The sequence below is a fragment of the Anomalospiza imberbis genome, chromosome 7 (assembly GCF_031753505.1).
Source record: "Anomalospiza imberbis isolate Cuckoo-Finch-1a 21T00152 chromosome 7, ASM3175350v1, whole genome shotgun sequence".
In the NCBI taxonomy this organism is placed as follows: Eukaryota; Metazoa; Chordata; class Aves; order Passeriformes; family Viduidae; genus Anomalospiza; species Anomalospiza imberbis.
Window position 1 is genome coordinate 10,823,162 of NC_089687.1, and position 24,781 is coordinate 10,847,942.

The 24,781-nt window shown below is 40.1% G+C and overlaps 1 protein-coding gene and 1 long non-coding RNA gene across 3 annotated transcripts in view; both read right to left on the reverse strand.

The window, feature by feature from the left end:
- Nucleotides 1–24,781, reverse strand: part of LOC137476932 (uncharacterized) — a 541,698-nt gene that overhangs the window by 225,041 nt on the left and 291,876 nt on the right. The gene's annotated exons all lie outside the window — the stretch shown is intronic.
- SEC22A (SEC22 homolog A, vesicle trafficking protein) lies at nucleotides 668–20,976 on the reverse strand. 2 transcript variants are annotated; one of them, XM_068195410.1, is made up of 8 exons: nucleotides 20,875–20,976; nucleotides 17,334–17,508; nucleotides 15,644–15,847; nucleotides 14,284–14,447; nucleotides 13,014–13,208; nucleotides 8,265–8,383; nucleotides 5,209–5,274; nucleotides 668–1,857 (listed from the first exon to the last, which is right to left on the reverse strand). In XM_068195410.1, exons 2-8 carry the CDS (start codon nucleotides 17,345–17,347, stop codon nucleotides 1,657–1,659), a joined length of 963 nt encoding a protein of 320 aa, XP_068051511.1. In that variant the 5' UTR covers nucleotides 17,348–17,508; nucleotides 20,875–20,976; the 3' UTR covers nucleotides 668–1,656. The 2 variants fall into 2 exon arrangements, with proteins under 2 accessions (XP_068051511.1, XP_068051509.1); XM_068195408.1 differs by lacking the exon at nucleotides 20,875–20,976 and adding an exon at nucleotides 20,369–20,514.

Sequence of the window (24,781 nt, forward strand, 5' to 3'; positions counted from 1 at the left end):
TGTTTGCTGCTCATGTTCAGAAACACCTTCTTCTTCTCTGTCTCTCAAGTGGGGAGGGAAGAGAATTAACTGTAAAGCACCAACTCTGGGGCCTGCACACCAAGGGGTCTTCAAAGGCTTCACCTCAGAGAGCAGGGTGAGACACACCACTTCCCACTGCAGTTTCATTCTCTAATTCTTCTTGGCTGTATTATGCACTATTTTCTTAACTAATACTCCAGCTATTTAAAAAGAAAACAAGATATCCAGTTCCTTTTTTCTTGGTCATAAAATCTGCACTAAATAACTTACATAAAACATAACGTTTTGGTATGAAATGCCCAAGAAAATTTGCCTGGGCCAACATTTCACAGCACAGCAAAATTCTGCCCATTCTCAAATCCAGCAACACAAGGGCATTGCAACCTCTCTGCCATTAAAGCTTGATTACAACTTGTAGATAAAAACTTACATCTATTGGTACATTATAAAACATCATAAATTACTGTCATATAAAAATAAGACTCCAGTCTAAGTGATGGTGGTGCTCTACAGTTGGCTGGAGTTTGCTGGTTGATTCAGCAGCTTTAGGAGCATACAAATGTTCTTTCAACTAGATCACAGAGGTTTTATCCCAGCACAAAAACACCCAACCCATAAATCCCAAAGAATCAACACAGTCCCTGTATTTCTTGTTTAAGCTAATCAGACTGATTTATTATTTTCCTGCCACCAGTTGTCTATCTCAGGTTTGAGCTAATTATTCATCCATTTCTGAAAGTAAGGAAGAACATATAAAAAGAACAGCATTGCAACAAGTACAAGTCATTCCATTTACTCACCAATCTGTTCTCTTTCAACCCTTCCAGAGTCCAAACATATGAAGTGTGCAAGAATCCTGGTTAGCAGCAGAACTTTTTGAATAATTACAAAAAATGAACGCCATCTACATAAATCAATTTCAAAGAATAATTAAAAGAAAATCATAAATGAAAACACATTAAAGAACTTACAGCACAAGACAAAGCACCACGGGTGAAGCCGATCCCTAGAAACTGAGTTTCCAGGTTACATTTTAATTAAGAAAACATTCATATACATGTCAATGTGAAATAAAACATTCCAAAGTTTAGTATCTTACATATGCCACATCTAGTTTGCTAATATGCAATAGCATTATTATTACTTATTTAGCCTATTCCCTACTGCCTCACAAAGGCAAAACTGACCTTGGAAGTGAAAAGCTTGTACGATATGCAGAACATACTCTACACATTCGTCCATTAATGTACAAATGTGCTTCCACATTACCACCAGGTAATGTGATCATGAAATACCATCAGATAATTCCATTATCTCCATAAATATATGAATGAAGCTTTTTTTATGCCACCAGTCATATTCTACATACATTTCACTGCATGGATATACTTCACTTTCCTCCTCTAGTCCCATATTCTTTTGTGTCCTTTTCAAGAAAATAAAAAAATAATTTAAAAAAGGTTCAACCACCAAGCGTAGAATGTCCACAGGCATCTTACACTGATTTATTAAAAAAAAAGGAAAAAAAAAGGGAAAAAAAAGCCCCATTCACATAGCTTCTTCTTTTGGAGAACAGCTTTACATTCCTGAGAGTAACTACTGGAACAAGACTTGGTCTCAATGTTCCAGGACTTGTCAGACATTGTAATCAGGGGACTTTCCCTGCGGTTGTCGCAGTCGGATTTGTAGGGTAGAAAAAGCTCCCACAGTCACATGGAAGAAGAGCTGCCACAGGTTGCGCAGTTCATACAGGTACATGTTACACAGGCAGATCAACCCAAAAGTCAGGAAGGACTTGGCATTCCTCCAGCCTGTGTAGTACACAAACAGGTAACACTGTCAGGAAATAAAAAAGAAATCAGGTTATTTCATGGCAAATAACTTCTACTGAAGAAAAACTATCTGGTCACTGAAAAATTACAGCCCAAACCAAGGAAAAGTCTGAATCAAACATGGAAGAACAGTATCAATTCAGAAGTCATAGAAGGATGAAGAGTACCTTCATCCTTGTAACAATACAAGGTTACATTTACCTGGCATTAAACCCTGAGAACAATTAATTCATAACAATTAATTACAGCCTGCACTGAGTGGCCCATGACTAAAGACAGTGGATGTTCCTGGCAATCTCTGGTCAAAATAAACTCTGTTCTACTCAAGCAGAGGAGAAGGAACAAGAGAAGTCTTCAGGAAAGCAATGGGAAGGACAGGGCCCCAGAGCTCAGCACAAGGCAATCCCCCAGACTTGTCCCAGCGTCCTGCCAGGGATGATGCTGAGGGTTTCCTGGCAGATGCAGAGGCCCACACCCACTGCCCTGCTTCAGCTGCTTCACACCTGGAGAGAGACACAACTGCTGTCCTGTAATTCTACCACATTTCAGGCAATGTCTGCACACTGTGGTGGAACACAGTCTGTCAGGACTGCCCACAGTTCCCTACTCAGCCCTCTTCCTACTGTAACTGGAAATCTGTTCAAGTCTTTTGTCTCGGTTTGCATCTCTAAAAGGACATAGCTTTTACCCAGACATTATTTTTATTTCCTCTATTGTTTGAACTACTCCCTTAACTGCTACAAAATCAAAAAATTCTTTTGCCCCTTCCCTGGATTCAGGTAATTTCTGCTGAAGGAAGTTTTTTTCTGAGCTTTAAGGTAGATAACAATAGTACTTATGCTTACTTTCTATTCCAAATCTGTTCCCAGTGGATTTATAACTATGGTCACACAGATTTAACAGCATCCATCATCAGATTATCTAAGTGTAATTTCTGTTTTTCTGGGGCATTTGCCATCTTTTATCAGTCAAAAAAACTCCACTTAATTTTCTTTTCATTTTTCATGTTCCTCAAAAAAGGGCAACTGAACAATACAATTTATTGAGGTTACTTTATATTCTATTTGAACTCTACCACTTTGTTATAAAGCATGCGTTTCCACTGCAAATGTGGCTGAGAGCAGCACAGCTACTTGTAGTGTCTGGATATCTAAACATTGTCAGAGAGGTGAGCACTGGCATTATCAGTAAGATTTGTGTGTCCTTCCTCCAAGGCAAAGTAAAACTAGAGATGAATAACCTGCATGTTTCAGAATCTAGAGAGATGTATTCTGAACCTGCTTGGCCATTCTGAGCAGAGTAAATGCAACCTGCTTGTGCCGACAACTTCACTAATCATATCTAAAAGAGCAATTAGTTGGTACTGCTATCTCAGTAATAAGAATTCAGATAATTTCCTAGTGTTGTCACTTCCACTGACAATGTATGAACAAGTGTCACTGCTTCCAAGATTAAAATAAGAGGCAGGATATGCTTCATCAAGATGATTAATAAAGGCTTGAAAACAGTAGTTTAAAACTGTTACTGTAACATGATGTCACATGAATGAATTTTACCGAGGAATTGTCTTAAATGAAGTCTGAAGTGGATTTTTCATTGGTCTAGCTCTGAACTACTGGATGTGCCCCTTACAGAACAGATGAAAAGGCCAAAAACAGTCAAAAGGCCAAAACAATGCAGCTTTAACAGCTTACTATAACAAGTGCTGTTATGAAACTCCTGAGGGCTGTTTTTGTACTACTAAAGGGAAGTGTTATCATGCAAGTGTTATACTGAGCATGCTTTTATGGAGAAGGCTCAGCTTCTGACACTTTGCACTTCTGGTACAACTGAGGCAGTTGCTACTTCTTCTTCTTTATAAAAGACTAGAAACTATGAAGCAACACTAGACATGTCAGTGAGCCTAAAACATCATATCATACTTAAGTCCTGTTCTTTTGCCTACACATCTGAATTATAAATATTTCTTGGGAACTAGAGACACACTGCTGTGTTGTTACTAACTGAACAAGACAATATAGCATGATGGATGTCTGGTGGGTGAATGATAGTGAAATGTGCTGTCATACAACACAGGGAATTAATGTCCTGAGCTCTTAACTGCAGCCAAAGAACATCAGAACATGCCAGAGAACCAACATCCCTCAATTCTGAAAACTGACCAAACACATATTACAGAAATTATACCAGAGGTGGGAAACAGAGTTTCAACAGATCTATTTTGAATATTAATAAAAAGCCTACATTCCAAGTTGCATGGAGTCTTTCTTTCAGACTTACTTTACAGCTCTGTTCAAGGCAAACAGTGGAGGAAAGATGTCTCAATGGACAGACATGAATACTTCATCAAGAATAAGGTTTCCAGTTGGGGGGAGGAGGGGGAAAAGTGTATTTTTTATACAAAAAAAGAATGGAGGAGCTCTACCTTATCTGGTATGGAACAGACTGTTGGCATGGAAAATTAACACCAATCTAAATTATTTAAGGCAGAAGTTGATGGAAAGTCAACAAGTGTTGGAGAACACAAGTCGCACTGGGACATTTTGCTAGAGAGAAATTGTAGAGAATGAAGATTACAGATAACCTGGACAAAAAAAAAGACTGATAAAAGGCATTTTCTTGTATTACTGTCTGACACAGTACTAAACAATGGCCCACAGAAACAAGTAAAAACTGCATACTCCACAAGTCTAAGATTAAAAGTCAAAATAATTATAATAACAGCAACTGAGCATGAGAGACATAGACATAGGTAATGTAACAGCAGTGTCACTGAATGACAGATGCCAGTGGGCACCTTGCTATAAATTATAAAGGCAAGTCAAATTCAGATGCAGAAATGGAAAACTGACAGAGAAGAAAAGCAAGAAGTGTCAGACAGAAAAACAGTGGAAAGTGGCCACAAGCTTTGAAAAGGAAGGAAATGCACATTAAAGTACCAAGTGGGGAAATTCTGGGGTGCAGTGCCTAGGTATTACTGTATTTACTTCAAATCTGCCGAAAGGGAAGAAGCAGTTAGCTGTTTATTCAGATGGCTAAGTCGACTTGAACTGTGAAACTATTATTGCAAGAAAATAATATAACCTCCACTGCTTGTGACTTTAGAGATAATTGTCTTAATTAAACATCTTAATCATCCAGCTGGAGAAAAAATGCCAGCAAACAGAAGCTTTTTGTATCAATCTACTACTACATGATAATTTATGATTAATGAAAAAAAAAAAACAGAGCAGAAAATATTTTTTGTAATCACCCTATTCAAGTATCTGTGACATTTAAGAAAACATGATGACACTTATGCATGACTGGGTAAAGTTTCTAAACTCTAGTGAATTATGCAAACAGATAAACACACCTGATACAAACAGGCTGCGGTTCCAAGAAAAAATGCAATAACATAGCTGAAATCTTCACCTTCATTCTGCAAGAATAAAGCAAAAAGCCATGTTTTACAATAAAACAAGTGAAATACCAGCCATTTCCAGTATGAAAATTATGAATTATTGCATGTTAAAATAGTTTCACACAGGGATTTAAAGCAATTCCTTTACCACTCTTAACCAACAATTAGGACTCAGCAGTGCTTACTGATATGCCTGTAAAAAAATCATTATCTGGAGTCTGACCAAAATGTTCATTCACAACAAACAACTCTTGCCAAGATTTTCAAAAGCTTTAAAGATGTCCAGCTCTAACACTGGATATTTACCTTCTCCAGATGCCTTTGAAAATTCAAGTCTAAACACTGGTAACTGCCTTTAATAGCAACTTCATAGAATTGTGCCTTCCTAAAGTTTCACAAAATGGAAACGAGGTAACAGGAAAGGACCCAAACTGGCCACTAGGGTGGGGTAAAACTCTGCACAGAGAATAACGAAGGCAGCTCTGTGCTCGTGCAGTGACAGCTAAGAGCAGCAGAGGAATTTATCAGAGACTCGGAAAATAGGGTTCTCTTGAAGGAAAGATGGAAAAATTTACTTGAAGTGACAGATTTTTCTACTATGTGTTTAGAAAACAAAACAAACCCTTTAAATTATTCAAACGGGCTGTTACAGCTCCTACAGAGCTGAGCAGAGTAAATTTCCATGCTCAATGACTATTCTAACTGCATTTCTAGCAAACATCTGCAACCACCAAAAACCTTCCTAGTAAAACAATGGGCACTCATGCAAATGTTTGTCCTTGAGAGCAAATGTCACTTGAGAAGATGGTGGTCCATCCACAAGGACAACTTGTGTCTGCTGAGAGTGCATTTCCATTCCTGGGCTGACCAGGAAGAACTTTGCATGTCTGCACATAAAAATTTACATCCACAATGCAGTAACTTCTATTCAGTCTGTAAGTCTCTGCCCCAGTGCCACTGCACATTTGGTGGAGTACAGTTACAGATTGTAACAGAATTTTATTAACACCCAAATAAAACCACTGATTATAAAGAAAACAGTAATTCAGAGACATGCTTTTGAATGACTTCTCAGAACTCATTCCATTAATTGCATTTTGGATTACTTCTCCCTAAACCTTGTGGATTTTTCCATAATAAAGTAAATTAAGAGAAATTTTAATGGATTTTTAGTGTGCCTCATTTGTCAGAAATGAAAATTATCTTCCATCTGTGCTGCAATCTATTACCTCCAGATGCAATAACACAGAGAATAAAATTAACTGGATGTCCTGTCATCGCTTAAATAGATTAATCTAACATTTGTGTTCTCTTTCAAAAATCAGCTGCAGAAAGGTAACAAAGTAAGTTTTAGCAACATCACGCTAACTGACAAATCTGTTCAGTACTATTTGTACTATAGATACTTTAAAATCATTCCTATTTATAAACTGAGAGAATTGTGCATAACACAGAAAAACCTACTTAAAGATAGAGATGCAGGTTCACTTGGTCTTTCTTTAAAAAACAAACCAAAGACAACTCAGAAAGAAGGACCTAGCATAGAACATTTTCATTAATCTTGTTCATCTATCCACTAGTCTTCCCAAAATGCTGAGACTCAACAGTACTGTTTATTCAATCTTTATTATCAATACTATGCAAGATAACTGGAATACAGGTATTATTCTTTACCTTATTTCCCTAAAAAAAAAATCCATTAGATATGAAAAAAATTCCAGTTGGCTGCTGAAAGGCCTAGAGACCAAGACTTACAAGGAGCAGCTGAGGAAACTGGGGCTGTTTAGCCTGGAGAAGAGGAGGCTTGGGAGAGAACTTACTGCTCTCTGCCACTACCTGAAATGAAACAGTAGCAAGGTGGGGGTTGGGCTCTTCTCCCAGGTAACAATGGGTAAGATGAGAGGAAATGGCCTCGTGTTGCATCAGGGGGAAAATTTCTTCACTGAAAGGGCTGTCAAGCTTCCCAGGGAAGTGGTTGAGTCATCACCCCTGAAGGAATTTAAAAGCCTTGTAGATGTGGCACTTTGGAACATGGTTTAGTGAACTTGGCAGTGCTGGGTTATGGTTGGACTCAGGTCTTTTCTAACCTAAATGACTCTATGAAGTCCAGATATGTTTAAATAAAAATACCTACCAGCCAAGCAAGAGGATTACCATTTTCTCTCAGAACACTTCCATATGGTTTTTAGTTTCTATATCTATCACCACAATAACAGCCACTAAATTGTAAGGAAGTCTTTGGTTTTTTTTGTGCAGCACACATGAACCTTCTGGGCATGCCTGCCAAGTACTATTAGCATATTCACCTGAAGTGCTTGAATGCATAAACCATTATTAGTGACACTGTAGCACCTGTGGGAATACAACCAGCACAAGAAATGGAATAGAAAGAAACTGAAAGGCTACAGGGAGGGTCATAGGAGAGATTTTACAGAAAAAAAAAATGGGTTTGAGGGAGGTTGTTTGGTGAGGGGAGCTTAGAAGAAATTACTTGACAATTTTCTGATCCTTTCAATACACAATGAGAAATAAGGTTTATTAAATACAAACAAAAAACTACAAAAGTTCTCTAAGAAACAACTTTACCAAACCTGTTTAAAGATTCCCGCTCTGTGGACTGTTCAAAAAAACTGCCCAGATTTCCAAAACTGCTCATCATTTCACTCAAGTGTTTTTAAATAGCATCTATAGAAATTAAACGCCTCAAACTCTAGCATAAATTTAGAAAACAGAACATTATGTTCACATCCTCATTGCTACCAAGGTACCAGGGAAGAAGGAGTTGGCCACCCACCTTCCACTGCTGTTGAACCTCACAGCCTGGATGAATGAGGCAGCACACTCAAGGAGGATGCACAGATCACAAACAACACAGGTTTTGTAACAGAGGCCTGACCTCACAAACTTTTGAAACAAGCTGGCAAAACTCAGCTCATACAGAATCTTCTAAAACGAAAATTGTGGTTGCTATGATGCATAACTTCTAAATTCATAAACATGTACAATACCTGGATAAGGCTTTCTATGGCATGGAAGCCACGGATTAAATTCAAAGCTCCACATAACAGACTAAGCACAAATGAGACAATCCCTGGCAGAGTCACAGGTTCCAGACGTTGATGAGGAGCTGCAAAGCAGATCCAAAGAAGATATCAAAGGTCAAAGCAATGCCTTCAGAAATTCAATAAAATAATGATCTCATTTGTCAGTGGTTTCTAGCTCAAGAGTTCGCTGAAGCAAACCAGAAAATGTTATTTCTGTTTTCTAAAAAGACAAAACATTGTAAATGTTTCAGCACAAGGTTTAGCAAAAAGTCAACTTTCCTCCAGTTCACATATGTAATTGTCTTGTTATATTTACTCTTTATCTCAATAGGTTCCATTTGTTCAGTATGGTGCTGCTGGCTGCTCAAACATGCCAGGAAATCAAAAGTAAAAGATGAACTTGCTACTGAAATCTGTCCATGATCAGTAACCAGCTAGTAAGTCACATACTTAAGAGCTTCTCTCACAACCTCCACTCTTCTTTAACACCAATGCATTAGTGAGATACTGAGATTGATTTAGCTTGTTAGCTGAACAGAACACTGAGGCAAAGCTATCACAGTCCCCCCCTTCCTTAAAAACACAGTGTGTGCTACTAAAGACACACATGAAGAGACAGCTCTGAAAATCAGCTGACATCTATACCACAATCTAATATGGACCTTCCAGATTGAGTTCAGCCTCTTACAAGTAAAACACATTAAAACTAAAACACTCTTTCTTTCCACGCATACCCGCTCTTTCAAGCTTATCTAGGGTCACAAATATGTAACAGTTATGCATGTTCCTCATTACTGTCCCTTTCCATAATGAATAACAGAAAGCAAACGTGAAAAAAACAATGCAAAACTCTTAACAGTCTGGGGACACTGGGATAACAATGGGACTACTGAGCTGTACTCAAATCATTCTGTTCAAATCAACCAAGTGTGAAGATGTGAACAATGAAGTTAATGAACTGTAACATTAAGAGAGAGGGGGTGTCAATCCCGGTTGTTTGTATTGCACAGATGCAGGAAAAGGGTTTTTCAAACAGTTTATGAAGTTACAGAACCTAAAAAAGCCCCAACAAAAGCTATTCCACATTGATAAGCAGGCAGGGCTGTCTAATTAAGAGTGTACAATAACACAAAAATATACAGGATGAGTTCAGTTAATTAATTTGTACTGAATTTAATAGTGTATAATCAGTTGGGGTGTTTTTTTAAACAAAAGCAGAACCCGTGTTTAACTTTGAAAGCTCACTGCTTTTCTAACTGTAGGGTACATTACTCCCAGCAATCACTCAGTTAAGGTTAGATATGCTAGATGTGCTATTTGCATACCAAACCACTCTTTTTCAATGACTCCCAACTGGTTGTTTTGTTTTGGCTTTTTTTAAACCATCTCATTTAGAGAGTGGAAAAAAGCTGAGGGTGTATATGACTGGTTTTAGCCAATAGTAATTCCATTCCATTAACTGGTGGACAAAATTAGTTCACTGCTCTCCACTTGCAGCTCTCCAGAAAATCTCCTTTTCCCCATATACTGAGCAACTTAAAAATCATTGTGTGCTAAAACAGCATTTAAAACACCTCTTTTGAGAATCATGGGGGTAAAGTAAAGAGTCTGGTCAGCTAAATCAATGCAGTCTATGAAGGTTCATAAAATAGTAACTTCTCTCTTGTTGAAATATGAAAAAAAATATATAAAGGACATTATATACCATTACTAATGTCATTAAAATCTCCAGGGCTTAACAAATTTTAGTGTTACAATCAAAGCAAGAGTAATTTATATACAAAAAGATGAAGGCAAAACCAAAGAATGAAGAAGGAATGTCAGAGAAGGCAGGGTAAAGCGCAATTGACTTCGAATTGGTACATCCATCAATCCTAGAAATATTACTAAGTGCCATAAAATTCTCAGTTCAAATAAAGCACAAATTCTGGATTTAACGTTGATGCTTACATAAAAATTCAGGAAATTTACATGGTATGAGAAACTACATTACTTATAAGAAAGTTTATTTAAAAACTTTTAAAAACATAAAACTAAAACGTAAAAAAAAAAAAGTATGGAGTATACCATCAAGCAAAAAATAACTTTGATCTGACAACTGTTTCTTCACTGAAAAAAAAGCTCAGAAAACAGTAATTTTATCCTAACCTGAAACATCACACATCAGCATGCTGTGACCTTATTTCTAACGCCTTCCAACACCTACACGTACCTTTGCAGCAAGATTCCATCCATAATCTGCACTCTTTATGCTTCCCACATGCAGAATTACTCCTATTCCTCACTGCACAACTCTGAGGGAAAAGGGCTGCTACTGCAAGCACTGCCAGCACAGCAGGCCTGGACTCCTCACCCCATTACACACCCAGTTACAGTGGGAGCAAGTGAGAGCCAGTGCTTCCCCACCACGGCTCAAGCTAATGCCTCCAACTCTGCCATTCTGCACGACAAAACAAGATTTGCATCCACCTAACTTCCCACCTCTGGATGCTCTCCAACTTCATTTAACACAGCTCACTCCAGAAAGTCCTACATTTTAACAGTACAGCATATTCAGGAAATTCCACTAGGCAAAACATCTTTTTGTGAGAATCTTTTAGCTCTGTCCTTAGAGCAAAAGAGAAACTTGGAAGTCCAGCCAACTGAGTGGGCAGCAAACATCCAGAGAAAGTTCTTTTCAAGGGTGGAGAGAAGTGATGAATGTAAAGAACTACAAAACCATTAGCAGACTTTCTAAAAAAGACACTGTTATTCAATAGCATCTAAAATGTGAAGAGCTGAAGAAGTAGCAAAGTGCCAGCTTCTCATAATGTACAGCCCTTTGATGATGAGTTTCTACAGCAGCTCAAGGAAGGAAGTGGATAACTGAACAGAGATCTATGGAATTCAGAGGAAGAAGAAAGTTAAAAGTAACTGAAAGAGAAACAGAAGAAAAATGACATGGAAAGAAAAGGGGACAATAGAATTTCTTCTGTAAGAAATTGTGGAGAGGTAAGTAAAAAAAACAGACAATCACCTGCCAATTATTGTTGAATCTTCTTTTTTAGTTAAAAGGGAAATGGTCCCTACGTTTTTTTAATTTACGTCTATATTACCTTCCAAAACCCTTACTCAAAAAAATATTAAAACCCCATCTCCCACTACATGGACTTTTAAAAATCAGCCAGCTTTGACACAGGCTGACCTCTCTCCCGCTTATTGCTTTTTCCAATCGTCATAGTTAACCAGCTGCCCCTTCTGCCACCATAACCCCTTCCACAAAGCAGGATTACACAAGAACATTAAGAGTAAACAACAATATAAGAATTAAAAGTGGCAAAAGAGTGGTATCACAGCATTACATACCTTTAAAAAGAGCCCACACATGTAAAAGGATGACGAAGATATGTACAGTGCTGCTTACATGATTCCACTCTTTTAGACCATTTGAACACCCTCACACTTTTCCTTTAATAATTTTCCTAACTCTAACTCCAATAGTGTTAAATTGCAAATACAGAGATTGTAAGCTATTTCTACACTGTCTCATAGCACCTAGAATTCTCAGAATCAGGGCCCCAGAGTACAAACAGGGCACCCTACTGGTTTTGTTTGGTTTTCATCTTCCATAGAAAGCAGTTTTCAATCATCTAGAGTAATCCTCATGAGTAAGTACATAATAAGGATAATATACTGGCAAAAAGATCCTATTAATATATACATATACATAAACTGCACAAAATATCATTTATTACAGCACTGCAGGATTGTTTAGATTTACAATTGTAATTCTATGACTTATGATTGCACCCTGACACTGTAAAGTGAACAGCATCAGTGTGTGCCTGCTCAGGATAATTTACAGACAGAAGTACTTTTGGAAAAAAAAGGAAAATATATTAACTAATTAAAATCAACACTTCCTTTCATTCTGTTTATGATTTTACTTCACTAAACTTGGAGGACTGAAATCAGATGATGTCAGTATCACATGTGGAGCCCATGTATCAGTGCAAGGATTTGGCATTTTGTTTCTGTCCTGCCGGGAAACATCTGAAGATGGGACTCAAACTCATTCAGAGGATTCACTTAATAGCACCAACCTTTAACCCAGCTCAACCCCACAATTCCACATTTACCTCCTACATGAAGTAAATTAAAGTTTAAAAAAATTAATGATTACTTAAATGAATTTGGCAGTTTTAAACAAAACTGCAATTTTTAACATTGTACATAAGGCACGTTTTAAAATTGTACATAAGGCACTCATTTTAGAGAGTGCATCTTTTAGCCAGCACAGCTCTTTGGATTTTCACCATTGCAAAGGCTTCCTAAAGAGATGCTTCTCCCTCCAGCTGCGCTAACTCCTGACACTGCTCTCAGCTTATATCAACACTGAGTCTTACTGGGCAGAAATATGAAAAAAATTCAGAAATTTTAAAAGGTCAAAAAATAAAAATCATCTTCTTGTAAAGTGCTTATCTTCATTTAGAGTTTTTTTTTTTTTCCTTCAATGAAGCAGTCTATTGAACAGAGCCATTTCTTCCTCTGAGTGCCTCAGGAAGGTGAACATTTGGAGCAAGAGACAAAACAGACACCTCAGCTAAAATATGCATAAGGTCACACCAGGTTTATGTTTTAGAAACATAAAAAAAGCTTTTTTTTAAAGAAAAAAATTGAATTTTGCTGCATCTGTCTCATTTAAGGATACAACAACAGAAGTCTGGAACTGACCTGCAGATATCTTACCAGTACCTTTATACTCCCCCACAGGTATGTGAGAAAAGCCATTGGCTGAACCAAGTTCTGACACAGAAATTTGATACGGTGGTCTCAGTTTGATTTCAGTCTGCATATCAGCAAGATTCATCTTTGTTGACAAAGAACGTGTGTTGTTGTATCTCTGTTTGGTCCTCTGAATGAAATTATCTGCGTAAAAGTTAAAATAAAAAAGTATTTTTCTATGGACTTTGTTAATTACATAATCCAAGACCATGCAGCTTTTCAGTTCACAAACTGAAATATATTGTTTGAAATATTTGTATTTATCTTGAATTTTTAATGCTATTTCTGTTTTGTGCCTAATACTCATGGGTTATTTACTTCTGCAGTTAAAATAAATTAAGCTCTAAAAATCTAACTATGTAATAACTGAATAAACCAATGACTTCTCATTGCATGAGACTGAAAGCATTTCTAACACAATGGATTTACTGTACTTATTCTAGCTTTTCTATTAGTTTAGTAAATATCCTTATGAAAAAATTATGTTGTGGAAGAAAAAAATTGTTCACAGAAATCTTCACAAGGAGGACAGTAATGTCACACAGGAATTGTCATTAACTGACTGAATTATAGACAGGAATTAACCAACTGGAGTATCTTCCCCTGTGTTTCTAAAACTGCAGTTCTCTTTGCTCTAATGTGTTTCATAAGAATATCTAAGTACAGTAATTTCTAATATATAGTATTAAAGCAACATAAATTAATGGAATTCATAATAGCTGTTATCTGGTATATATGAGATGAGTTGCATTTGGAGTCTGAAGATTAAATGCTCCACTACATCCTAAGTAAAAATTTCTCCCTTTCATGTATTAAACAAGAGATAGCATAGCTAAGAGCTATCATGAAACTGCAATCTTTTACTTGAGAAATTTATGAAGCTCAATGACTTCACAGGTTAAGTATTTCAACAGGCATGAAGGCAAACAACTCCTGGTATTACTACCAGAAGATGAACTCCAGAGTTGTTCATACAAGGCTTAAACCAAAACCTACTGGAATGAACAGAAGTAAGTTTGGATAAAATTCCGGTAGTCTAATTTAATGCCCCCAGAAGTATTTCTTTATTGACTCTAACAGCAGTTAAATCAGATTCTCAATCCACCTGAAACAGAGCTATAAACTGCTTTGGACACTTTTTGTGTGCATTAAGTTGTATCTATTTAAATTCTCATTTGTCTTAGTATGAGAATGTAGGGGGAGAAAGGCAGATCCTTACCAAACTCTATAAAACAGTATGGTCTGATAGCAGTATTTGTCTTCATCATATTGTAGGTAGTGATGAACTCCTTCTGAAGCTCATCCAGGAAACAGAAAGCCAGGACATTGGGATAATTTTCGGTGCACAACATCATATAGCTTACTCCCAGAGAACTTATAAAGCTAGAATAGAGAAAACATATTCAAAATTTCAAATTTAAATTCAGTGAATTAACTGCTTTTCTAGTCTGATCTCATATTTGTAACCAGAAAAACAAAAACTTATCTGGGGTAGCAAAGGAATAAATGTTTACTGAAAAGCCCAACCATATTCTAGAAGAAAAATAAGTTACTTTTAGGCAATGTTTTACTTGAACACCATACTGTACAATCATATGAGAAGCCGTTTTACACGTATATGTATATAGCTATCTATGTGTGTGTGCACACACACACACACTCGTGAAACAGAAACCAACAAAGCTTTTAGGATGCAGAAATGCAGCAGGTTCATCCCATAACAGCTTTTCACTCATCTCAAATGTACAATATGTGATCTGGTGCAGCCCAAAAATGCAAAACCTTATCTTCAGATTCAGGGGAGGGCTGTTGGCTCTTTCTAGAACATGGGAAGAAATGTAACTGTTCTGTATAGTGCAGAACTAGTAATTTTCCAAAGACAGTTGCAAGGATAATCAGAAATGGCAAATTTCTTTAAAATCTTGCTGGATAACTTACAGTATTAAAAGCAATCAAAGACAAAAGCAGTAAAATCTACCCTGATTAGGCCTTATAGCTTATTCTTAGAAGTTTGTTTAAAGCTAATCAGTTTACAGGCCAACTGTAGTTAGCCTGTTAAAAAAAAACAAACCAATTTAGTCCATCCTGGGCTTTAATCCAAGAAATGCTGGAAACTCACATATCCCTGTAAGAGATGGAGAGGTCTTAGCACATTCTAGGATCATTCAGGTGGTACACATTCCACCACTGTAACTTCTACATGGTTAACTAGGGGTTAAGATGAAATTACTCACCTCATTTAAAAATATCTAAATTAGAATCAGAATTTAGGTCAGTTAAAGTGCAAGTGAACTATAAACAATAAAGAATTTTTTCTAAATATCAAATCCAAACCTACCCTTTCACTCAGTGTAAAGCCACTCTACCCACGACGTTGTCTTATGACTGTGCCATTATAAAGGAACTTTCTGAATAGACTGAATAGGTTCAAATCTTTCTACAATTTCTCAGGTTTTAAATTTCTGATACATAAACAGTGCCAAGAATTAATATTAGCTTGATTAAGCTACACAGTTAACTTTTTCAGTTACAGAGATACACAATCTAGATGTTGCAAATACTGAAATGAGACGCCTTACTTTATATTATACTGTCCCGTTTTCAGAGTACATCTATCAGGAAGCTGAGAAAGTTTTTTAGAGAGCATTTTAAAATATTTTCTACATTCTTGCATTCCCGTGCTCTGGTCATAATCAGTAGATGCAGAAAGTGGGAGTCCATCCCTCACACGGACCACAGAGGCAGATAAAATCATAGACATTGCCAACAGAGTTAACAACAACCTGCAACAAAACACAAATCAGGAGGAATCAGAATTAAGGTGAAAGCAGAGACAACAGAGCCAACTGTGATGAATTAAACTTCTCAAGCTGTACAGTGGATTCAGGCCTCAACTGGGACACAGCTAGGATTTTCAACTGTAACTCAGACTAGAGTCTTAATTGAACAGGACCTACTAATCTACACGAGCCACAAAACAGTTCTTCAAACCTTACATTAAATCAAAACAGTCAAAAGATTAGTAAGACAAGTATTAAAAGCATTACTTATCTGCTAAGCATCAGTACACAAATTTGTTCTCCTACAAGTGGGCGAGCTGCTAGAATTTATATGAAGCCAAAAGCAAACACATCCTCAGCTCTTAACACTGCTCTGCAGACTCCTACCATATACACCTATCACTTTAGACACTACAAAAAAATATTTTTGCCACCCTCAGATGATGCTACTCAAGTTCCATACAGTCACAAACTACAAGAGGAAACATATTTCTGGATACAGCTGAAATATGCTTTTGTGTGTGATACTGACATGTTTACAGCACCTTTCAAACTATGACGTTAAGGGTGCTTCACAAGCCTCAGATGCTGAATGACTGCATTCTTACAAGTCAGAAATCCAAATTTTCCCCAAAAAGACACCACCTCCTCATAAAAGAGAGGAAATAGCTATTTTTACCTGAACTCTCATCTTCTCTGTTTCCCACTTCCCAAAAATTTTATATCCATCAGGAAAATTAATGAATAATCAACAACATTCAGGCTTTTCAAGGTTATTTACTCCTCAGAGAGAGGCATATAATAACGTAAGCACTAAACATGTGTTGTCACTTTCAGTTTAGTAAATTCAGCTTCATCAGCAGTCAAACTTCAACCTCCTGTGAGATACATCACATTAGCTGAATAAATTCTAAATTAATACCCTCATATTTTAATTGCACAGCACATCAGACTCTCCCCGAGGCTGTAACAGCAGCAGAAGCCACTGAACACCTTGGGGCTTCTCTACAGAATTCCCTCCTGAATAACGTGCTTCCATAAGCTGGACACAAAACCAGAAAACAACCCCAATGTCAGGACTTCTTCTAGATCAGCTTGCTGGCATGAAGCATTCAAGAAACTAAACCCACAGTTCTAGAAACTTTTACCAACATCTGAGTTCATGCATGTGTTCCCAGAAGGACAATTCACATGGAATGCACATGGACTCATTTTCTTAACTATGCTGCTAACCATATAACCAAGGAGCTAACCAAGCAGCTCAAGAGCATGACAAAACTGCAGAGGAGCTTTAAACTGTAAAGGTTCTCTGCCAATAACTATCTCTACCACTCAGAACACAATCCTGACAGGGACTTTTGGAAGCTGTATCAATATAAACAAAAGAGCAGTGATGCCATAGCAAAGTTTAAATAGCACTACATTAACTTACTTGCACAAAATGTAATTTCATGGATCTGCATTTCCCCTGATGAAACAAATAACTTACTTAGCACCTAACATGAAGAAAGGAACGCAGCTCCATGTCCTGTTTCAGGAAAAGGCAGTGAATAGGACTGCACTGCAAGAGAAACCCAGAATCCCACAGGCAGCTCGCAGAAGAAAAGATATTATTCTGTTCACTTTTTAAATTATCTTGATGGTTAAAGTTCATGTTGAGCTATCTGATGAGATAAGAACAAACAAAAGAAGTTAATAAATATATTTACTGAGTGACAACATACTTCAGCTCTTTTTTGTGAGGCCCTACATGTTGGAAAGGCCTGAACATAGCCAAGAGAGGTTACTCAAAAGATAATCAAAGAAAAAGACAACTAGGATAATAGAGATATTAAAATGTTTCTGTGTTCTTTAAGTGAAGTTCAGGAAGTCACATCACTTGAGGCATTTAAAATGGGAAAACACATTAACCATCTGCACAGCACATGGGTAACTGAGGTTTACGCAACCTTTGACTCTGAACCCCATCATTCCCCTCATCCACTACATTTGATTAATCCACCAGCTCCTTTGCTCAGGAACACTTCAGGAACAAAACACAGCACAACCACAGCTCTATTTTCAAAGCATTAAGATTTTCAATGTTCAATCTCATCACAGTTGCTTTGCTCCTACAACTGAAAACAACATAAATACCACTAACAACAGCATGTATGCACAGACAACAGACAAAGCAAATGATAAAGACATGTTTAGAGGTATTCTTTCAATTTTTACGTCTATTCTGTATGTAAATAAATATTTGCATAAATCTTGAACAAAACTTCGAGACTCCAACTTATACTCAGAGAAAAACAGGCTCTATTACAGAAGATAAGCCTCTATTGAAATCTGCCAATTCTCTTCATATACGACGAAATCACGCAACGTAGAAATTTTGCTGAGCTGAAGATGTTAACACCAGTTAGGTTTTGTTACCATCATCTTAAAAACCCAGTGAAAATATGAACTTTTTTCTCAGCCTCCTAACAGCAGAATCAGAAAGCTATCTAAAAACCAAAGCTAATAAAAGAAAACTACATTGGATGGAAGATCATACGTATGTCAACTGTAACAGAACATTCAGACTTACCTGAAAATGTATTAACAAAGAAAAAAAGTTTACTAAATCTACTTTATCCACCTCTCAAAACAACACAGCTTTACACAAGGAGCCAAGTGGTAAATTTGATATGTACTTACATATTTAGAGATTGAAGAAAGATAAATATGCTTTTAGAGCTATCTCTAAATGTCTTTTTGAAACATCTATTCAAAGCTGCATTAAGTAATTCACCAAATCGTTACAAATTTCATACATTTTCCTCCAAAAATTCTGTATCCCTCAACCACCTGAAGATGACTAAAGACTAAACTTCCACTACAAATGGTCTATGAATCTCTTACAGGTGCAAGGAAATGAACAGATTGGGTTCACTGTCTCATTCCATGACACAACTGTGGAATACCAAATCCAATCAGCAGCTGTTTGGCTCATAGGTATCACAGAGGGTCCAAAACTTGTCACCAGCCAGTGGAACCCCTTGTCACAGGCTGTTGTCCATGCTACAATATTATGTGAATTTAAGAGTCAACTGGAAAAGTTCACAGAAAAACTACCATGGGTATTAAAAGCAAGTCACAACCCTTTGCTCAGAGGGATTCTGACCCCCACACCAACACCAACAGGGAAAGTACATCACAGAAGCAGCACTCCATGCTTGCACCATTCTAGTTTCCCTTAGCTAGTATTTACTTCTGCCCCATCGTTGTTGATTTCCCCTTCACAGCCCTCCCCACAAATGAGAGAACTCATGGAAAAGAGGAGCATGGAGAAAGCTGGCCGCAGACAGATGGCTACTCCTCTATTACTGCACCTTCCCAAGAGCTGTCCAATTCCTCGTGCACATGTCAGCATCCACTGTTTCACAACCAGCACGTGTGCCTGGTTTCATCTCCTCCCATGAACGAGAAACCTCAGGTGACAGAAACCAGAGCCTGTTTCACTGTACTTGGTTTTTTGAAGCCATATTCAATTATCATGTTGTTTACTTCTGTGTTATGATGGCACTTGATCTGCAGCATCTAGAAAAGCCCTAGAAACACTGAAAACAGAAACTGGAGCATTCCAGCCTTTTGTAACAAATTCATCATCTAACTTGTAATCTGACAGTTAATTGTTTTAAACCTAGCTGACATAGTCTTGTAACACTTTAAACAAGCGTTTGAAAGTGACTTCTGACTATGATTTACTCAGGATACTTCACTTAAAAAACCGTCTAGTTTTCTCAAAATTCTGAGCAGATCTAGTGAAATGGCAAGCCTACCCTCCTGCACCTGATAACCTTCAGCCAATTTAATCACCACATTTCTCGCTGGAACGTCTGCCTCTCATAAAAACTTTCCATAATATACAAAACTGGAAGTGTGTGCAAGCTTCACTCCTGTCTGACACAGAATACAGATAAAACTTTTGTGCTTACTTCAAACATGTACCTAATACTGCTGGACAATTTATTGTCCCCACTTCTGACGGTTGTGACAGCTGTGTTACACAGGAAGGAGCCTAATTTTTTCACACTATATCATACTTCAGAAATTCGTGTTACAAACTGGAGCACTACAGATGGACACAACAAATAAAGCTACTTTGACATCAGCGGGTATGATAAAACAAGGGAATAATCCTAAACCACCAGCCAATATAATCCTTTCCATAAAGCTAGGGGGAAAGAGATCTCAGAGGCAGAATCAAGATTCACAGAACCAATGAGGTTGGAAAAGACCTCTGAGACCTTCGAGTCCAGCCTGAGACTGGAGACCACCACATCACCAGCCACCACTAAGTGCCATGTCCAGTCCTTCCTTAACACTTGACTCCAGGCACAGCGACTCCATCACCTCCCTAGGACCCCAGTCCAATATATAATCACCCCTTCTGAAGAAATTCCTCCTAATATCCAAACAATTCTGACAAACTAAGGGATCGAACAAGTTGCATCCCAAAGTTTGGGAGCTTGACCCTTTCACCTAGCACCTACTTACGTGGCAGCTCCGACATGACCATCTGCAGCCGCAGCAGAAGCGCTGACTCAGTGGTCACTGACTCAGGCGGATCCGCACCGCTCCAGGTCACAAAACTTCACGCAACCTCCGCAGAGCCTGGAGAGCGGCGGAGACCCCAACACACAGCGGACTCCTGCTACCGAGCGGCGCTTGCCAGGAGCCCCGAGCGGCCCTGGCTGCCTCCCGCACCCGCCCTGCCGGCGGCAGCGGCGCTGCCACCACCACCCCCCGAGACGACGGCGGCGGCGGCGGCGGCCCCGCGCTGACCGCGGCTGAGGCGCGAACGCAGCCGGCCCTGAGGCTCCGCGGCCGGGCCTGGGGCCGGCAGGGGCGGGCAGGCGGAAGGGGAAGGGAGGCGAGGCGAGGCGAGGCCGCGGCGGGGCAGGGCGGGCAGGGCCGGGCCGGGCCGGGCGGCGGCGGCCGCGGGTCCCGCCCCGCCCGCGCCCCTCACGGCGCCGGCCCCGCGCGGGGGGCGCGAGCCGTACCTGGGCAGCGGGGCGGTGGCGCGCGGCTCCCGCCGGGCATTGTGGGAGCGGACACGTCCGCGCGCGCCGCAGCGCCCCCGCGCGTTGCGGCCGCGCCGCTGCGGGGCGGGGCCGCCCTGAGGGCGCTCCGGGCGCTCCGGGCGCTGCCGGCGCCGCCGCCCTCAGGGGTCCCGGCGAGCCCCGCTGTCAGCCCGCGGAGCTTGGGCAGCTGCCCTGGAGGCTGCGGGCCGGGCCCGGGGCCGCTGTGTACGAAGGGGACGCCGCCCTTGCGTGGCGGGGATGCGACGGCCAGGCTCCCGGGCCAGGCTCCGGGGCGTGGGTGTGTCTCACCGCCCGAGCGGCTGCAGCCGAGCACCGCCAGCGCTGTCTCGCACAGCCTCGTCTGAGGCTGAATTTACCATAAAATCAGGTTGGAAAATATCTCCGGGATCATCGGGACCAACTTATTATGACCCAACACTATCCTGTCAACCAGACCAGGGCACCGAGTGCACACCCAGTCTTTATTTAAACACCTCCAAGGATGGTGACTCCACCCCATCCCTGGGCAGCCCAGTCCGATGTCAAATCGCCCACTGTGAAGAAGTGCTTCCTAATGACCAGTCTGAACCTCCCCTGGTGCATCTTGCGATTATCCTCTTGTCCTGTGCCCTGGGAGAAGAGCCCGAGCCCTGCCTGTCTCCAGCCTCCTCCCCAGGAGCTGGAGGCAGCGGTAAGGTCAGCCCCGAGCCTCCTCTCCTCCAGGACAATTCGCTCTGTTGTCAGCACAGCTGAGCTTTAGGAGCTGTGCTCTTTGGGCTCTCCCAAGTAATAACTTCTGACGGCGGCTGGCTGGTGTCCACCGGGTTTAATGGATCACACGGCCCTTGGCATGTGCCTGGCACTGTGTGGATAACCAGGTGTGTTTGGGGTCCTCTGCTGGGGCAGCGAGCGTGGCTGCTGGCACCTGTGGGATGGGGACAGAATAGCCACCAGCAAAAGTGAACTGAGATGAGACCAGATGCTAGGCTAAGCTCACTCATTTCCCAACAAATCAACTGGGCATGTTTCAACAATAAATGACAATACAAAAGGGAAAGTTTGCAAAGCTCATTTGTAACCCTAGAGTGAGGTTCCTATTTTAAAACTTTTTTTAATGATACAAGGATAATTTTCTCCCTGTATCACTCTTTGACTTCACTGTTTTTGTACCAAATCACACTGTTTTAGTCTGTTGGCTCAAATCTGAAATGAAAGAAGTTTATTTCCTCACTAACGCCTTTTAATTTCTCCTTCCATCTGCTACTACTTCACTATCCAAGTGCCTGTAGCACGGCAGTGTTGGGATAGAGGTAACACACCTCGCACTCTGGGCTCCCAGGCTCTGCTGAGCTCTACTCAGGAGCAAGGTGATCAGGAAGATGGTGTTGGAGAAAATCAATGTTCTCCAACCTCAACTCTTCCTTCTCCAAGCAATTTTATGTGGATACCTATGGCACCCCTGGATATCAGAGGGGCATTGCCTCACTCCCTATTCCAGTGATCCAAGTGAGGAAAAACGATCTCTTGGATCTTAGAATGAGGAGTAAATTGGTATTGCTGGAGATTAATTGCACCCTTTCAGCCTCCAGGCTTTCTTTGTGCTTCAAGCAAAGCTCAGCCAAGCCAAGGGCTCGAGCTCCCTGAGTCAAGCAAGACCACAGCAAGGGATACAAGATTAATTGTGGCTCTGGGGCTGAGTAACAGAGGGGAAAACTGGCAAAAAGGGAAAAATTGTTTTTAGAGCAGACTCGAGACAGGAAAGTGGTGAAGAGGGGGGTCAGAAGATAGGGGAGGTCATGAAGATATGGAAGGGGAAGGAAGGAGCAGGTGAGCAGAGGGGCCACAGCAGGAGAGGTCTCCTGCTTGGTGAGGTTGTCTTTCTCTGAACATAAAAGCTCAAGAAAAGTCAAGAAAAGAGAGCCTTTCCTGAGCATCCTTCTCTCAGTGAAAGCTGGCTGTTGGCAGGAACTGCCAAGGATGTGCACCATGAACAGGTCTTGCTAAAGCCTCGCAAGGGATGGAACATCTGCGTGTTTGAATACACAACTTGGCATCTGCAAGCCAGTATCTTGGCCTGTCAGGAAGAAAACTGTTCCCAGTCAGGCTTTTGTAGAGTGGAGCATGGGAACATCTCAATCCTGACTGACTATGCAGAAGTAAAGCACATGTTCAGAAGATGATACATTAATCTGAATAATTTCCAGAGAGTCCTTATCCTGTATAAACAGAGTGCACAGTATTACAAGCTGCTGCACAGTTTAACAGCTTATGATAGCATCTACTATAATGCAGAGAACTAGTGATTACTTAATTAGAGGCTGTCTAAAGGTTTGTGATAAGTGCATACATGTGTAATTTTAATTTTTCTAGTTCTTCTGAACTGTTTATCTTTCAACCCTAAAATTCTCTTAACCTTTCGTAAATGTTTTAAAGAAAAAAGATAAGGATTTTTCATTTACATAAATAGGATTTCAAGTATTGTATACACATCTATTAGTTAAGATTCCTAGGGGAAAAAAAACACATTATTCTTTATTTTCAGGTGAACCTGGCCCCAAGAGGTTAAATAAATCACACAAGGTCGCTTGAGGGAGGTAGTGGCCGAGTCAGAAATGAGATTACAGCTCCAACCCTCCCAGCTCTCATGGTGAACTTAAATCATATCTGTTATTCAAGAATTTGCATGGCTAACAAGCCAGTTACACTTTAAAGTGCGTCTTTTCCTTGTCCCATTGACTCCCCTAAGACACGGAAGCAGTAAAACATTGTCAGAGGGGCAGCGTGCAGTGAATGCATTAGTGAGCGCTGCAGCCAGAGATAAAACATTCATAAGAAGTAAATGCAGTCCGTGCAAAGGGAAGCCATAGTGGAGGAATGAGGTGTTTCAGAATGAGGAGGAGAGATGAGGAGACAGAGAGGTGTGGACGGTGTCAGAGGTTGAGGGAGAGCGGGATGGGAAGGATGGGTGACAAAGGAGTGCCCACGGTGCCAAACCCCTCAGAAATGCCAATGAGGGGCCTCTACATGAGCAAAACAGAGAAGCCATCACTTGCCTAGTGTGTCATCAGCCAGCTGAAAGCAAAGCCCAGCAGCAAATGCTCAGAGATGAGTTAGGACAGGATTTACCTCACCGATGTTCAGTGATCTGGAAATTGCCCTCTGTGAAGAAGCTCTTTGTTGCTATTTCTCCTCAGTCACTGCAGGGAGCAGACATGTCCAGCTGCATTTATGCACCTTGGCTTTGGACGACTTAAGGTAGGGAAGACAAACCCTTAGGTTCTGTCCACTGGACTTAAACATGACTTTTAAATCTGGTTTCCCCAAGGAAAAACACCCACCTTGAGGGGCTGGCAGTAGTTGTGTTCATCGGTGATGGAGTCACAGGAGGAACACAAAAGGTTCTGAAAGGAAAATTCAGCTTCAGGGTTTTTTTGCAGCAAATTAAACTGTGGAATATATCAGATTACTGATCCACTTTGTAACTGTTTTTATGGGGAAAAGAAAAGCCTTCTCTGATTTATACTAATTAAACCCAAAGCCTTCAGATCTTTTTTTTTAACCCAAAAGGCAAAAAAATACCGCTCATCTGTTTACTACACCTTTCTCATTCTATTGCTCCTTTCTCTGTACCATTTTTTTTCTTATATCTTTCTTAAAGTTTGGTGCTTGAAGCTGGAGGTATTATTCAAGCTGAGGCTTTAGCTAAAAACCAGACTAACAACCATTAATATGCTTCCTGTTTCTTGGATAGTAATGTCAATTCCCAGGAAAAAACAGGTATGTTGAATTAGTGAATTCAGGTGGAGTGCAGCCCAGCTGCATCACGAGGCCTTTGCACGCTGAATCAGGCTGCTGAAATCATGGCACTAGCTAAAAGCCCGTGACT

Bases quoted from the DNA above. Each gene is read 5' to 3' on its own strand.
- SEC22A (XM_068195410.1), bottom strand. The intron at 13,209-14,283 runs GTAAGGATCTGC...ACTTTTACGCAG, and splicing joins ATACTGTTTTATAGAGTTTG to ATAATTTCATTCAGAGGACC. The intron at 8,384-13,013 runs GTCAGTTCCAGA...TCTGCTTTGCAG, and splicing joins TACTGGTAAGATATCTGCAG to CTCCTCATCAACGTCTGGAA.